An 18,105-nucleotide genomic window follows, 5' to 3' on the forward strand; every position below is an offset into this window, starting at 1 on the left:
TGAGAAAAACTTTCGCATACTAAAATGTCAGACTTTCTTTTTACCACTAGGATAATTGTAATTGTGAATGATTTTACAAAGGTGACTCTTGTGATAATCACTAGTACAAAACAAAATGAAATCTCCAAAGGACATAGCCTATTAAAGGCAGATGAGTGTCAATGGGTTTTCAGCTTAAGGACAGAAATCCATTGTCCATACAATTATTTTTATTCTATCAAGTTTAAAGTTTTTTTCAGCTACTAAGACAAAGAATCACTTTGTTAGAGCTTAAAAAAACTAAACTTTTAAATTGTTCTAAGTTTCTAGCTGGAAAATAGTGCAAGGCGGGCAGCTTATGCTTCAGCCTTTAACAGCAAAAGAGGTTTAACTAGGGCTGGTAATAGATTGCCCTCTGCTGGTCAAAGCGTCGCCAAAGAAATGATTCTCTACAGACATTTTCTGTGTTAAAATGTACTGTGGTTTCTTCTTTCCAATTTTCTCTACCAGATACTTCTGGCGATATGGAACTCCAGAGAACTTATATTTCCTGGCTTCAATATTTTATTTGTAAGTTTATTAAAACAATACACTTTAGGCTGGCTTTTTGATGGAGGAGGAAGAAGAGAGCACATGGTAATATTAGAAACTATACCATATATACAATTTGAGAACTATCTAATAAGACACCAACACTTGTTTAGAGTGATACCTTAAAATGACTACTTCAAGTCTAATATATCTCTGTCAAAACATTATAAAGACGCAACCACCAATATAAGCAATGATTCAGGCAAGGACCATCAATGAATGCTAAAATCCACTGGGTTGAAAGGGGAAAAAATATATTCAGAGAGTCTCAAAATATGACCATCAGATTACTTATCAATTACAGAGGGGAAAAGTACTAGTACAATGGAGAGTTGGCAGCAATTAATAAATTTCCAGATTGAAAAGTGATACATTTTTGGTCACCAGGGACACTGGTCACCTTTATCTAAAACAATAATCCAGATTCTGGTAGTAGCTAAGAATATGGGATCTGAAGTCACACTACCTGGGTTCAAATATAGGCCCTACAATACACCAGTTACATTACCATCAACAAGTTATTTATCCTCTATGGACCTAAACCTTCTCATCTAGAAAATGATAGTAATAATGGTATCCATCTGAGAGATATCTTAACTAAATATCTTAACAATTAAGTGAATATATATAAAAGCACTTCAGTGGTTGTCATTTATTATTATTATAAATTTTCTAAAAGTGGTTCTCAGGAAAGCTTGTTACTTCAATACTTGGGGTTCTTAATAAAAGAAAGTAAATATAGACACTAATAGGTACAGGATGTAAGACCTCAGATACCCAACTCTTCCTCATCTTCCTTTGACATCTCTTTTTTTCCCCTTGAATAAAGATAGTGACATGGAGCAGGAGATTTAACCTCAAGACAATTTTATCTAGAAATCCCAAAGAAGTGATTGGTAATAAAATGTCCAGGAAATGGTCTTGAGAAGAAAGGGGCAGTGGTGAGGTTTCTGGGCACTGATATATGTCGTCTTTTTAACTCCTTAAATCTCATTGCAAGTCATAATCCAAGGTGCATGTATGTGTTTTGTACCTGTGGCAATACAATGGCCTAAATTATTTTTAGAATTCTATAATCAAATGCTTCATTTTCAGAAATTTTAATCTACTTTTGGCTTTTCAAAGAACCTGAAAAAAAAAAGGTAGGTTCTGAAGCATGATATGAACCAAACTTGACTGACTCAAAGATGCTGAAATTCAAAATCTGACTGTCCTCAAAAATATCTTTGCCTCATCTAATCCAATGCTAAAGTTTCCCTTTCCCTAAACCTACTAATTTCCCATCTGTTTTCCAATTGCCACTTCTGAGGTCATTCCAATTCTAATGACTGTCACCATGTTTCTATGGTGTGCATTTCTAGAAGAAAATGTCTATCCAGTGCATTCAAGCCGATAGGGAAAGACAAAAGCCAAAGGTGAAGTATAGTGAAACTCTGATTGGCAGGTCCATTTAGTCATTAGAGCTTTCTTACAAAGCTAATCACTTTTCTGTGCTATTATAAATTTACAGACTTTGGACTTTAATTTCTGCTGTTTTTTAATAGTTCTTGAGGAAAATACTCCCATGGTTTGCTGAGAAACCAGCTCGTAGCAGCAAGTAGAGGATCTTCACACCCTGATTAAGGGTGGGACAGCCATGATTATAGCTGCTCGTGGTAGACTGCGAGGGCCTGAGCACAGTGCAACTGGAGACAGAGACAGGGCTGTGGCCAGACACCACATCCTGAAGAGAGCGGGGGTGCTCAGAGAACCTTGAACAAACCACAGCTTTGAGTAACAGGTCTCTGCTTCACTCCTCCTAAAGGTAACTACTGGCTCGGGTGGGTAATGAACTGGATAAAGGCTTCCACTGCACCCCAACCCCAACTCCCCCTTGAAGAAATAATTATCTTTTGAATGTGAAGTTCTAATGTGAACTACATAAGGCACGTCTTCTCTTCCTGCACACCAGCCTCCCAACGCTCTGAACTTCTGATGGGTCAGATAGAGTGCTTAAAAGGCCAACTGTCTCCATTTTAGAAGACACTAGCTTGGGTAGCCCCAAATAACTGTCTAGTTGAAGCACAATGATTCAGGTATGACTGAGCTGTCCTGTGTCTTCTGGGTTCTGGCTCTGAGGCAAGTTGAAAAGGGACCCTATCCTAACCCCAGTAATCCGTCAGGAAAGCTCTCATGCACCCCTGCTGAATACAGCTCACCATGGATTGTCAAAGTAAATTATAGCATGCCCGCCCTTTGAACCTCAAACATCTCAAAAGCAGGAAACTTCGTACAAGGCAGGACTTACACTCTGGGGAACTACTCTAACACCTCAAGGAGTAAATCATAAGGGTCTGAGCAGAACACTTAGGAAGCCAGTATTTGGCAATGATATAGGAAGTAATTAGAATGGTTAGGCAAGAGCATTTAGACCCGGAAACAGAAGCAGAACTTTGAAGAGGAGAAGCATGGGAAAGATGAATGAGAACCAAAGAAAACTGTAGGTGACCTAAATGAGAAAAGTCCAAGGGGCCACTTTTACACAGAACTTGCAATTCTTGAAATTTCTGCCTGACAAGTTGTATTTCTGTTAATTTTGTATTCTCTGACATTTACACCTTTTACCAATTGCAATAATACTTCCCAGTATGTTAGGAAAATATAAATAAAAATTTCCTTATATTTCAATTAGGGAACTCAAAATCACTTAAATCATAAAGAATTTATACTGAGATTGATGGGATAAAAATTAGCTTACTGAAATCCAAAGTTTTCAAAGAAAGAAAAAAATTGGGCTTGATTTCTTCCAGTCAATTCTGCTACTTAGAGTCTAGAAACCCTGTCTGAAATTAAAAGTATTCAAAACTTGATTCCAGTTTACTTACCATAAGGTACCCTTATCGACTCTAGAGAAAAACCAGTAATTTCTGCTAAGGTAGAGGGTGAGGTTGAAAAAAAACCAAACATGTGCCTTGAAGTTAATTTACTAGTTGTGTCACCTTGGGCATGCTATTTAACATCTTTGAGACTCAATTTCCTCATGTGTAAAACGGGGCTACCACCACCCATCGCTAGGGCTCTTATTATATGTAAAATGTTCTGCCTGGTACTGGCACAGGATTGTTGCTCACCATGCATTCTCTTCTCTTTCCTTTCGGTTCCTTTGGACTCTAAGATCCACTCTGATTTAGTTTTCTCCCTTTCTAACTCATAGAGCACTTAAAGTCTGTACCACACATCACATATTAATCTGAATCTTGGCTTGCTTCTGGAACCACTCTTGAATTTCCAGAGACCCTAAATTAGCTTGTGGTTGATATACTTCTGTGACTTCCACATGCCACTAGAAACACAGTAGGAACTCCAATAAATATTTGTGAATTGCACTGTTTAAGAAAAATACAGGGCTTCCCTGGTGGCGCAGTGGTTGAGAGTCCGCCTGCCGATGCAGGGGACACGGGTTCGTGCCCCGGTCTGGGAAGATCCCACATGCCGCGGAGCGGCTGGGCCCGTGAGCCATGGCCGCTGAGCCTGCGCGTCCGGAGCCTGTGCTCCGCAACGGGAGAGGTCACAACAGTGAGAGGCCCACATACCGCAAAAAAAAAAAAAAAAAGAAAAGAAAACTACAGAGCACTAAAAAAAAATCAAAATAGAGGAAGAAATGGCGAACATTACACCTATCCAGGCATTCTTGCCCGATAAATTATCAGTCATCTGACCATCGTTTTAAGCAGTACTTCTGACTCTTCTTTGGTTCAATGGTTGAGTGACATCTGTGGTAGCCAGCTTCCAAGATGGCTCCCAAAGACCATCACCTCCTGATATTTATCCCTCCCACACTGAATCACTGATGGCTTTGGGCGACCAACAGAATACTGCAGAAGTGACAGTGTTGACTTTAGAGGCTAGATCAAAAACAGGCATTGCAACTATGGCCTTGTTCTCTTTAATTACTTGCTCTGTGAGGACAGATGGCTGCATGACCTTGGGCAACTTATGCAACTTTTCTGAGGTTCACTTTTCCTCACCTTTAAAATGAAGATATTTATTTCATAGTATTTAACAGGGTATTGTGAAGACTGAATAAGACATGCATATAAAGCACGTAACAGGATGCCTGGCACATAATAGGCTTTCATTAAATGTGGCTAATACTGGTGTGGTGGTGGTAGTGGTGGTGGTAGAAGCTGCAGTAGCAGCAACTGATTGGCTGTGAGATGTGAAGGAAAGAGAGGAATCAAGGATGATTCCTAGGTTTTTGGCTTGAATAACTGAAGAAGTGATGGTGTCATCTACTGACTTCGGGGACAATAGAAGATAAGTTGTGGAGAGTAAGGACATTCTTTTTTCTTGGACCCAAGGTACTTATTAAGCCTCAAACAGGTAATACTAAAATTATCTTTCAATCACTTATAAACAGGATTCCTTTTCCATTCTTTCTTCTCTAAATTATTTTGAAGTGTTTTTTTGTTCTAAATAATTCCTTCCTGGAACATGAAAAATTGTTGAAGTAAAAATGATAGGAATTCCAGAGGTCAAATTACTCTGCAGTCAATGGCCATGTACCCCTGGATGAACCACTGTTCTTAATTAAATGATGGCAAGCACTGCAAATGCAAAGATGAATAACAGCAGAACAAAATCCAGACACTCAGGTAGTCCTCACTTTTGTTTTACAGAGAAGTATTAGCAAACATTAGGAAGGATATATGCAATCAACAAGAAATAAGATAAGCATCAGGGGTTATGAGAATTGGCAAAGTACGTTTCTTAATTTTAAATGAAGATGTACTGATAACTAAAGTGCCCGAGCTTGATGAAATTAGATTTCTGTTCCCATTCTCAGACTCCCACTGGTTTAACTACCCAAGGAAGGGTAATGTGTGATGCAGGTCTGGCTCCTCAGCTGTACACACTTAGCTTTCATTTAGTTAATAGTTCATAGACTGATTAAACAATACTATACATAAAATTGGTTTCACAATTCTTTATATTGTAATGTAACTATTGATTTTATTTGAGGCATATTTGGTCTTCGGATTCTGGCGCTTTCCAGGATTCCCCAAATTCATTATGAAATACTCCAAACAATGTACTACTTTGAATCTGAATCGAGGCAGCACAGGACAATTTGAAGTAGAATAAGTTAGTTCATTAGTTAACCAAGATGAGACCCAAACCCCTGAATGCACTGCTCTGGGCCTCACTTCTTTATCCCCCAGCTCTATGATATTTGATTCCAGTAACCTGCTAAAGTAAGAAAACTTTGCATTTAGTTTCTCTTTATTTGTGATAAAGTTGAATTGCAAATAAGCCATCCACAACGATTTTACAGACAGGTTTGTACCAATATTTTACTGGGTTACTATGGAGTGGTTCCCTCTACCACTGTATTGTACAAAACTAACTAGTCGTGGGGATTAAACCTTTGAACTTAACTTCTGCCAAGCATGCTAATGAAGTTAAATGAGGTGTACCGGTTCATGAAATAATCAAAAGGAAGCACAGTATATATACTGTCCACTAATTTCCTCCCACTATAGAAATAGAGAAATGAGTTTGGTTTTTTTTTTTGAGAAGGTAGTTGCTACATTTACCGTTAACTACTGAATTTCTTCAATACTCTGTTTAATTTCCTTTTCTTCCCACTGCAGTTCGTGTCATGCAAGAATCTATTCACGCTGACTAAAACTGAAAGATAATGGAAGAGTGATGATCAGAGAATTTAAAATCTGAAATTTAGCATCACCACCCTGAACAACAGAGCCTTGGTTGGCATAAACTACTCATACAGGTAAGACTGATCACTTTTAATTTAAAAGTTAACTCTATAAAAACTCTAACAGGACTAAACTTTAAGTTTTGAAAGCTGATCATTAAGAAAGGTCAGCATATTAATTATGTAGATAATCGTTAGTAATTGAAGTTAGAATCGTAGACTTCTTTCATTTGTCAAATTAGCAGAGGCACAATGTGTTACAGGAGTGATTCAAGACAAGACAATCTGCTGAGAGGAATGCAGTCTTGTACACATTTTCTAGAGAGCAATCCTGTATATATAATGTGATTGTTATTTGAGCTTTTAAGCTTTAGAGTATTTTCTAAATTTTAGAAAATAATTATCTAGCAGTTTTATAATCAAACTTTACTTTTAAAGGAGAGGTACACAGTAGATACAAATTTGATGTTTGGGAAGCTAAAGATGGTCAACTAGTTGTCATTTGTTATAGTGAAGGTTCCTATAGAGTTTCGATGTCATCTGTCTGATAAAGCTAGCCTCTGTGAAAGTCTTTTTACCCCTCTTCTGTTCTGAAGCATTTGCTAGTAGAAAAGCAAGGCAATGGTAATGAATAATATGAGATAACAGATGCTCTATGTGGTGGTCTAGTTTTAAAAAAAAAGGAATACTATCCATTAATACAGAAGCACCACCTTTATAGATTTTAGTACATAATGCATTATCTACACAAGGCAGCGGCTAGTGTTTTTAACATCATCATAAAAGGAAGCTCCATTCCTTATGTAATATAAAAATTTACTTTGATCAGATAATTTTTTCTTAAGAAATAAACTGGCTAATTTCACTCTCTGACTGATTTTTTTTAAACATCTTTATTGGAGTATAATTGCTTTACATTGCTGTGTTAGTTTCTGCTGTATAACAAAGTGAATCAGCTATATGTACACATATATCCCCATACCTCCTCCCTCTTGCATCTCCCTCCCACCCTCCCTATCCCCCCCACTAGGTGGACACAAAGCACTGAGCTGATCTCCCTGTGCTATTCAGCTGCTTCCCACTAGCTATCTATTTTACATTTGGTAGTGTATATATGTCCATGCCACTCTCTCACTGCATCCCTGATTGCTCTTTTCATGGGCAAGGTTAGTCCATTAATATTTATTTTGATGATTTCTATCATCTTGCTTTTTAAAAATATTTATTCCATATTTTAATTGATTTTTTTCTTCATTTTTGTTCCATCCCCCCACCCCCCAGTAAATTAGAATTTCAGCATTCTATTCCTATTTTTTAGGTGGTTACATTGAAATTTTGTCATGCATGTTTAACTCGACATATACTAAAGTGAAACAGTATGTTAATTTAATCCCACTCCCAAAGAATACAAAGGCACTGGAACATCAAGTTAGATCCCACTCTTGACTTGCGTATTATTCTTGTCCAGCACTTTCGTTCTGTCCTGTTTTAAATCCACAAATTTGAAATTACTCTTAAAATACATGACTATTTTGGTTTGGATTTACATAAATGTTTACGATTTTATTTGCTCATCATTCCTTTTTGCATTGCAGACCATCCTTTGGGGAGCATTTTTCTTTCTTCCTAAACTACATCCTTTAAAGTTCCTTTAGTGATAGTCTCTTGTTGATAAGTTCCCTCAGGTGGTGTTTATCTGTAAATATTTCATTTCAGCCTCAATCTTTTTTTTTAACATCTTTATTGGAGTATAATTGCTTTATAATGTTGTGTTAGTTTCTTCTGTATAACAAAATGAATCAGCTATATGTATACATATATCCCCATATCCCCTCCCTCTTGCGTCTCCCTGCCACCCTCCCTATCCCACCCCTCTAGGTGGTCACAAAGCACGGAGCTGATCTCCCCATGCGATGCAGCTACTTCCCACTAGCTATCTATTTTTACATTTGGTAGTATATATATGTCAATGCTACTCCCTCACTTCGTCCCAGCTTAACCCTCCCCCTCCCCGTGTCCTCAAGTCCATTCTCTACCTCTGTGTCTTTATTCCTGTCCTGCCCCTAGGTTCTTCAGAACCATTTTTTTAAATCTGACTGATTTTTAAATCAATTCCAATTTGCCAGGCTGTACTGGATTCAGATACAAATTCACTCTGAAGCATATGGACCGTTTTCTAAATAAAAATTGCAAAGCAACAAAATAAAATGATAAAGACACTGGTAGACATTAAGGGTCTTAGTACTTGAATCTAGGGATACTCAAGCTTTCAAGCCTTTGGGTGAAGATTGGTTTAAAAAGTTATTTCAAAATTATAATGGTATATTTTGGGAAAAATCCCTATTTCTATAATCTAAGATGCAGAAAATATAATCATGATTCTGAAGAGGGGTAGAGAGTAAAATATTCCTGAGGGGCTGGGGGCATATAAGAATCTCAGAAGGCGGTGGGTAGTAAAAAGTTTTGTGTTTATCAAAAGAGAGAATGAGAAGAAAAAGATTGAGAATCCCTATTCTAGATTATAAAAGAGTGGAGAATGTGGTACTTAGAAAGGTATGGTGAAAAATACAGAGAAATGAAGCACATTCTGAATAGAGCTCATGATTTTTATTTGACCAGAATCAAAAAAGTTTTCTTACTTCCACCTGAAAGAAGTAAAGGCATGAGAAAAATAAGAATGAAAAGGAGTTTGTATTTGTACCTTTTGAAGCAAGAAATATTTAAAAATAAGACATTAAAAAAGCAAAATCACACCTGCATTTATACTGTGATTAAAATATCTTCTAAAAAAAAACTTCTCTGAAAAACCAAGATACTAAATTACACACAAAGACACATGAGGGTGCTCTAACCAACACGCAGTAGCAACTACAGTTCTGACACAGAATCTTAAACTAGATTTTTATTGAAGTATGATAGATTATCATTAAATATTTGAAACAAGAAATTACTGATGCCATTTGGTAAAGACCCTGGGATTCTGGTGTCCATCCTTGGTCACTACACTTTCCTTCTGTTCAATTCAGGATCTTGCCTGAGTGTTTATGTAGAATTAAGTTTACTTCTGAAATATGAAAAGTGACTTTTCTAATAGTATTAGATTACAGAGAAGTTCTTTAGCCGTGAAAAGACACCATTTTGAAAAGTATTTATGTACAATTAACGTGGTAATTAAAAATCGGTCTTCTATTAACATGGCCACAAAATACTTTTGCAACACTTTCCTTTGGCTAGTATGTGCCTTAAAATTGTTTAAATTACCTTTCTAGGCTAAAAATAAGTTGTCATTTACAAACTGCCTTAAAATCTAATATAAGAATTATAAATTTCTCTAGTATAAAATAATAAATCTCAGGCATTTAACTATTTCTATCAAATTTTGTTTTTTAGACAAAGGCACCATCCACAATAATCAACTTTCTTTTATTTCAATTGGACAATCGTGATTAGAAAAGGTGAGACGGCATCTATACTTTCCCTTTTCATCCAATATATTTATGTTACTATTTTATTTTATCCAATGCTTTATAAAAAAAACTATTTAGCTGAAATACCATCTATAATTTTAATACTAAATATCTGCAATTCTGTTCTAGTTCCTGTGGCAAAATTCAAGGAAATCTGATATAAATGAGTAACAACTCAACATGTATTCAACCATCCATGATCTCTTCCATGGCTTTACCGATCATTTATACCTTCCTTTGTATCATTGGTCTCTTTGGAAATTCTCTCTCTCAGTGGGTATTTTTAACAAAAATAGCTAAGAAAACACCAACGCACATCTACCTAGCACATCTTGTGACTGCAAACTTGCTTGTGTGCAGTGCCATGCCTTTCATGGGTATCTATTTCCTGAAAGGTTTTCAATGGGAATATCAATCTGCGAAATGCAGGGTGGTCAATTTTTTGGGAACTCTATCCATGCATGTAAGTATGTTTGTCAGCCTCTTAATTTTAAGTTGGATTGCCATAAGCCGCTATGCTACCTTAATGAAAAAGGATTCCACACAAGAGACCACTTCGTGGTACGAGAAAATATTTTATGGCCAGTTACTGAAAAAATTTCGCCAGCCCAACTTTGCTAGAAAACTATGTGTTTACATATGGGTAGTTGCTCTAGGCATAATTATTCCAATTATCATATACTACTCAGTTGTGGAGGCCACAGAAGGAGAAGAGACCCTGTGCTACAATCCGCAGATGGAACTAGGAGCCATGATCTCTCAGACTGCAGGCCTCATTGGAACCACATTTATTGGATTTTCATTTTTAGTCGTACTAACATCATATTACTCTTTTGTCAATCATCTGAGAAAAATAAGGACCTGTACATCCATTACAGAGAAAGATTTGACTTATAGCTCTGTGAAAAGGCACCTTTTGGTCATCCAGATTCTACTAATAGTTTGCTTCCTTCCATATAGCATTTTTAAACCCATTTTTTTTGTTCTACACCAAGGAGCGGACTGTCAGCAATTGAATTATTTAATTGAGATAAAAAACATCCTCACCTGTCTTGCATCAGCCAGAAGTAGCACAGACCCCATTATATTTCTTTTTTTAGATAAAACATTCAAGAAGACACTATATGATCTCTTTACAAAATCTGAGTCACCACATATACAATCCTCTGGTTGATTTCTGAATGGAAAACACCACCAAACAGAAAAGTGTTCATATGAGTCTATTAGGGACCCTAAATTACATGATTAACAGGTCATAGCTTGGTTGATAATAGGCACCAAGAAAATCTCTTTGGTTTTTAAAAATAAACAAACAAGCAAATATAAAACTCACTTTACGGTTCTACTTATAGTGAAAGTTGAGATGGCAGAGAGTTAAGAGGCAAAAGTCAAACATATTGAAAGGATCCCACTGCATATAAAACCAACAGACCATTTTCTGTTTAAACTCAACCATGGATGCTTCTATTCAAAACACAATACGTCACAACTATAGGATAAAGAAGCAAATGGTTTATGACTTTTCTACTTTTTGGGAGTTAGAATACAAGGGTCCATCTATGGGTAATGTCTTGTTGGTAGCTTTAAAAATGAGTAAAAGAAAAAAGTGAATAAGGAATTTCCTCATTTAAGTCCTATCTGAATGTATGAATAATGTACTACAAAAATCCAAGGTTTTATTTCATGAACGCATTATTTATTTGGTGTTATCTGGTTCATGATCCTGGGAGAAGCAACATTCATTGATTCCAGTATTTATTAAGTAGATGTTATTTATAAATATGCTTAAATATTTGGATTAGGCTTTGTCAAAATAAAAATGAATATAATGTCATTACATGCTGATCTTCATCACGTTTTGTATATTTTCCTGTTTTCAATATAAATAATGTTATTAATGACAAACAGTACCTAGCATGTAAATATGTTTAATTAATTTCTGTGAAATAAATGAATGAATGATAGGCAGTATAATAGTATCGTCGCTGCAAGACTGGTCTCTGGAGTTAGAGTCCCTAGATTCAATACTAGTTCCACCTCTTATTTAGCTGGACAATCTTAGGCAAATCACCCACTTTAAGTGTTAAGTTCTTCATTTGTAGAATGAAAAAATACTATGTAATTCATAAGTACTATGATTAAACCAGATGATTTTACTATTATGAGTAGCTATCCTTTACTAAGTACTTGCTATTGTGCCAGGCACTCTGCTTACATGTATTATTTGAATCATCACAACCCTAATGTATGCCAATTTACTGATGAAAAAACTGAAGTGCATAGTTAAATAAGTCACCCAAATTTTCTCCAATATCTAAGTAAATATTTAAAGGGTAAGCCTTTCTGAATGGTCATTTCTTTCTTCCATGCAATCTTGTCACAGTAAGACAAATGATGATGGGTATATTCTGTATTATATATATTATAATTTAAAATAAAAAAGAATGTGTGCTTTATCTTCCTAAAGAGATCATAAGCACCTTTGGAGCTTTAGTCTCTTTTCTATTTCTACTCCTATGGTACTTGCATTCTCTCTGCTCAGATAAGAACCAAACATAAACAGCTGAATAAAACTGAAGTTGAATAAACCTTAACTGTAACCTGCTACTTCGTTAGAGACTGCTTAAAGACTCATTTATTCTCTACATGGTAATTTCTTCAGTGCTCAAAAAGTTTCAAGTTCACATGGCACTTCTAAGCCTTTAACCTCATAGCATGTTTCGTTCTAGAATTTAAAATATAGAAACAATTCACTATACAGATTCCCCAAGAGCCATGTGCTCAAAATCACTAGAGGTTTTCCCAACAAATCTGTGCAATTTTCATTAAAAAAGAATAGAAAACAGTAAATATTTTTTCTCCTTTTTTACTTCAATGTTTAACTGAGAGAAGAAAATGTTCAGAGAAACATCAGAAAAAACACATGCTGGCTTCAAATATTTACAGTATACAACTATTCTTTTATAGTAGCAATCTTATTTCTGTCCTATTATTTTTAATTTGCAGAGATGAACGAAGACCTGGGAACTCCAGGTGACTCCCTAAGTGCTGGCTGTAAACAGGGGTGTCCAATCTAGTAATTTCATAGACATGAGAATCACATAATAACTCAACGTCGACCAGGAGACTTCCCAAGACATCCAGCTTTCTCCACAGTTAGAGCAATACTTTTATTCTTACATAAATTTTAAAACCAGAACTCATTAGACTAAGAGGAATTGAGAAGATGATCAATAGTTTTCATTTAACATAAGCAGTACTGTATTAAATCTCACTGTACTTAGGAGTTCTAAAGATATATGTAACTTGTAAAAAGCATTACTAAAAAAACCACTTTATATCACCACTATTTAAATAAAAGATAAAAGATATTACACCAAAGTAGAGCTTCCTACATTTAAAAAAGGCAGGAAAAAAGATAAGCAATTTCTCAAGTTACTCATTCTGATAGACAACTTCTGTTTTAATTCTCTGTACTGAGCGTATTAATCACCATGTTTATCTTTATACCATAGATGCTTTCGTGAATAGGTGATTGTAAATTATGTTGAATTTTTTGTGTAATTGAAGTACTGCCTATTTAATGTCATGGCAAATACTTTACATAAGGTATCCCTTTCTAAATTTACCCTAACTTTAAAGTGTGAATTTCAGAAAAACAATGTTTTTAATGTGTCCGTGAGTTATAGTCAAACACAATTTCAGAAACCTCAAATTTTGACTTAAAGATCAACAAGATTATATCTTAACAGGCATGATAAATGTTTCTTTCCCCCTTTATCCTTTCATATATACACTCCCATCAAGGCAACTTGCAAACTATTAATCAGGAATATGTACCATTAAGACTAGACCAGCAAAATTAAGGATGTACTACTCAACCTGAAAGTGAGTTTCTATTCTGTGAGTAGAAGAGGAAGATGTTGAAGAAGGAAAAAATTTTCCTCTACCCCTGTAGGTTCTCCTGGCTGGTCTAAGAGTTAAATTGACATGAGACAGATTAACAGGAGAAAAAACAAATTAAATTATGTACCTATGGGGGTTCCATAGGAATATGAGGCCCAAGGACAATCTGGGCAATTGGAACTTATATGCCATCTGAGAGAGGAGAAGGAGGTAGGGGTTTGGGACTTCAAAGGGGAGGAAGGCAACTCACATGGAGATAGAAAAACAAATGTTTGGTAAACAAGTGCTTGCTACTCCATGCAAAGACAATGGAACACAGAGAGGACTTTGGTGTCCCCAGCCTGCTCAGCTCCCCCACCATACCAGCTCATATTCTTTGCAGACATCTCTGGTGATAGTACTCTTCCTAGACCAGGCCCTTTAAATTCCTTCAGGCGCTTAAGGAGGAGGTAAAAAGAAAAATTTCCTGAATCTTTTGTTTCTTAAAAACAACCAGCGCCAAATAGTCTTCAAGCCAAAGAGATACATTTTGGGGGTGGCAAGTTTTGTTCCCCTACAATGCCAACCCTGTTCTGATTTGGTAAGGATGACTGCAGCCCACCCCTGGCTTTGCAGTCTGCAGGGTGGAAAGTTGTTATGAACAAATGTGTGAAGACAGGTTGAAAGGAAATCTTGCTTGGCAAACCACAAAGGGAGCACAGAGGGACACTGGTAATTTGCTAAGCATTTCAATCCTGCAGCCCAATGCCATGAACCTTCTCTGACTGCCCCCAAATTCAAAGTGAGTTGATATCAGTGTCAAGAGTTACTACAGCTAGAAAGGTTTTATACCTGACAGCACAAATGCTCTGGCTGTATCATACATGCTTGCTACCGTTGGCTAAAAAGGAAAGGAGCAGTGAAAGGATTCACATCTGTTAAGCAAAAGAAACAGTCATTGTTTTCTTTTCAAATCAAGGAGTTGATTTTTTTTGAACGGGGGTGGGTGGAAAAAGAGAAGCAAAATCATCTTAAATTTATCTTGTATTTCTAAGCATTAAAACCCCACTTTCAAGCTGAACATGTACATTATGCTCACAACAACCTTACGAAAGTAACGCAGAAGGTAAGCCTGTGTGCTTATTATAATAAAGAACAGAATAAGTAAGTTTTCATTTTAAGGAGAATTTCAATATTTTATATAAACATGAGGGACTCTTGGGAGTTGTGGTAAGAGATGTAAAAGAAATGTCAAGAGCAATAGAGGAAGAAATACCGTAAGAAATCCACAATGCTATGGCAACTAGCGTGATCTGATGAACACCCATTTATAATGAAGTCTGGCCCTAAGCTGGTGAAAGGAGAACTGATACCATAAGGGGACCAGAGAGCAGCCAGGCGTGTTCACGGGTTAGCAAGGAAAACCATTTAAAGGAAGCACACACAGAAATGCTTGGGCGGAGGCTCCTGGCTGAGCGGCTGTGAGACTGGGGTTTTGCAGTTCTGAGAACTAAAAACGGAGCCCCCAAACCTCCTGGGCACAGGCCCTATTCAGAATAGAAAGTGACTGTGTGTACAGCAGTTTGCTCTCAAAGAAGCTGCTTAACTTCAACTTCGTTTATTAAAACAGTACATCAGTAGGTCAGAGCCACAGAAAGGTCTACGGCTTGCTTGTCTCTCCACGCCCAGGTGATGCTTTGTGAGGCTGTCTCTGGGAGTCAGGAGAGACAAGAAAATTTCAACTTTCACTGCTTAACAGAGCAAGTGAAGGCAGGCAAGGAGCCAGGAGTTGCATTTACCTTGAAAACTGTTCTATTTCTTTCTAAAGTACTTTTAATTTAGGGGTGAGAGGAAGAAAACACTGAAACATAATGAAAGTTACCACATCCTTTCATAAGAAAAAAAGGAATAAAATACATGCCTTAATTAATGCCTGCAGGGAGTCAAAACATGAGAAATATGCCATTATGACAGTGGGTCTCAACTGGGGGTGATTTTTGTGCCCCAGGGGACATTTGACAATGTCTGGAGACATTTTTGAGTGTCACAATTGGGGGGAAATGCTACTGGCATGTAGTGGGTAGAGGCTGGGTAGAGGCAACAACAACACAGGACAGCCTCCCACAACAAAGTGCCTGGCCCCAAATGTGCATGGTTGTTGGGAGATGCTGTACTATGATGACACACCTTCTCAAATGTCAAAGGATTATATAGTTATTTTTTACACAATTTCATGTGAAACTGCTTCTCGAAAGCGAGCAGTTTCCACTACAGGTCACATGGCACCATATACTCAAATCTAACCTGATATAACCAAACATTTTTAGACTCAGGTATTATGATTTCAAAAAAAAAATGCATACCAAGTAAAGAAAAAAGTATTATTAATATAATGTTAGGACCTTTGGGAAACCCAATGCTTTTGGATCAATATCAAGAACTTGGGGTGGGGGGGAGGTGAAGGAGGGAGGGAAGGAGAGAGAGAGAGAACCAGAACCAGGGAGAAAATGAGAATATTCTTGGCTAGCTGAAACAGATGATTAAATAATCTAAATATTTCTCAAAAGAATGGAACGCTCCAATGGTCTTCTATTTTCTTTACTAAGTATAAGGGAAGAAAATTTTGACAAAAACTACAGAAACCAAAATCTACATACAGAAGAAATCTATTCAGACAAGTCACTGAATATACAATATCTGAATGTGAAGAAAAGCTACTAGGCTGCAAAATTAGTTGTTTTAGCAAAAACAGTAACAACACATCAAGTGAAATTTTAAATTATTAGCCATGTGAAATGTATTGTTATTAAAGATCACTACATTGGAAAACCCCTATAATAAGGCCCTGAATGAAACTACTTTGGGTTACCTAATTTACTGAAATTATATTAGTAAATCCTGTTGACACAACCTTCAAATATATCTGGAAATCTACTTTTTTTACCACCTCCTTGCTACCACTCTGGTCCTGCCAGGCAGGAGCATCTCCTGTTTCCCAAGTTCCACCCTTGAGCCCCTATTCCATGTATTACCAACAAAGCAACGTAGTCCTGTTACCGTGGAAAGTCAGATCATAGTCCATCTTTGTTCAGAACTCTCTGGTGAATCCTCATTTCTGTCAGAGTATAAGTCAAAGTCCCTCCTCTCCTTTCCTCTCTAACCTCATCTACTATCCACTCTCCCCTTTGCTCACTGCGCCTCAGCCATACTGGCCTCCTTGCTCTTGCTCAAAAGGGCACTTATGCGCCTGCCTTAGTGCCTTTACACTGGCTGTTCTTTTACCCAGAACCCTCCTCCTTCGATGTCAGTTAGTGCACTCTCTCTCTCTCCTTCGAGTCCTTGCCAGAGGTCAGGTTCTCAATGTGGTCTGCTTGATCACCCTATTTAGAATTGCAACCCCTTCTCCAGCAGTCCCTACCTACCCCTTTGGCTGCTCTCTTTTTTTCTGTAGTTCTTTTCACCTTCTAACCTACTACACAGTTGACTTCCTTATGCTCAGTGATCAGTGTCTGTCTTCCTGAACTAGAAAGTCAGCTCCACTGGGGCAGTGATTTTGTCTGTTTTGTTCATCGATGTAGCTCCGGTTCCTAGAATAGTGCCTGACACATAGTAGGCACTCGATACAAATTTTTGGATGCACGTCTTAAGAAAAATACACCCGAGTTCAAATTTACCAATTAGCTAAATGTGAGTATTACATTTACCCATGCGAAATGTATAGATTTCAGGTACTGAAATATAAAGAATATCAACAATAATGTGTGCTCTGTGTTGAAAGTCTGCTTCCCAACTCAACAATGGTGCCTTTTCTGGTGGTTTCTTCTTATTAACTTGCAGTTTCAGAATCACTTCTCTCTTCCCTTCCTTAGAATGTTTCTGGATGCTTCCTCAAAATTATCTGGCATGTGCTTTAGACACAATAAACAAATTTATTAAAATCCAATACAAAACTAACTTTGAGCCTTTGCACACACTATCCTGTTGCTTGAAACATCCTCTCATCCCAGTGTAACTCCGCCATGACTCAAGACTAGGCTCAAATGTAACTTCCTCCATGACGTTTCTCTGACTCTGTCTTTTAATTATATTTACCATCCCGTACCTTGGACGATAGTTATTTGTTTTGTCTATCTGTGAAGATGGCCACAAACAAGTTCTCCTATTCTTGTGCACATAGGTTGCTCCTCCAACTAAAAGGTGCAACTTATTTTTCCTCCTCTTGAATCCAGGCTACTCTTGTGACATTTTGACTAACAGAATGCAGAGGACAGGACACTGTGCCAATTCCAGGTCGAGGCTTCAAGAGGCCTGGTAACTTCCATTTTTGCTCCTTTGGTGCCATGAGACACTGTCCTGCTAGAAAAATGGGCCATGAAGGGGGGAGAAAGACAAAGAGAGAAATGTTCTGAATGAGAGACTATGAAGAGGGCCTAGCCAGCTTCCAGCTGTTCCATTCACTTCTGCTGAGATGCCAGAAAAGTGAGT

The 18,105-nt window shown here is 37.1% G+C and overlaps 2 protein-coding genes across 12 annotated transcripts in view; one reads left to right on the forward strand and one right to left on the reverse strand.

Moving 5' to 3' along the window:
* Positions 1–18,105, reverse strand: part of CASK (calcium/calmodulin dependent serine protein kinase) — a 389,604-nt gene that overhangs the window by 163,714 nt on the left and 207,785 nt on the right. The window lies entirely within an intron of this gene.
* GPR82 (G protein-coupled receptor 82) lies at positions 6,042–11,066 on the forward strand. Its single transcript, XM_004281358.4, has 3 exons — positions 6,042–6,343; positions 9,659–9,723; positions 9,865–11,066. The coding sequence occupies exon 3, from the start codon at positions 9,899–9,901 to the stop codon at positions 10,907–10,909; it is 1,011 nt and encodes a 336-aa protein (XP_004281406.1). The 5' UTR covers positions 6,042–6,343; positions 9,659–9,723; positions 9,865–9,898; the 3' UTR covers positions 10,910–11,066.

Source organism: Orcinus orca, chromosome X (assembly GCF_937001465.1).
Source record: "Orcinus orca chromosome X, mOrcOrc1.1, whole genome shotgun sequence".
Lineage (NCBI taxonomy): Eukaryota > Metazoa > Chordata > Mammalia > Artiodactyla > Delphinidae > Orcinus > Orcinus orca.

Bases quoted from the DNA above. Each gene is read 5' to 3' on its own strand.
- GPR82 (XM_004281358.4), top strand. From the start codon at position 9,899: ATGAGTAACAACTCAACATGTATTCAACCATCCATGATCTCTTCCATG.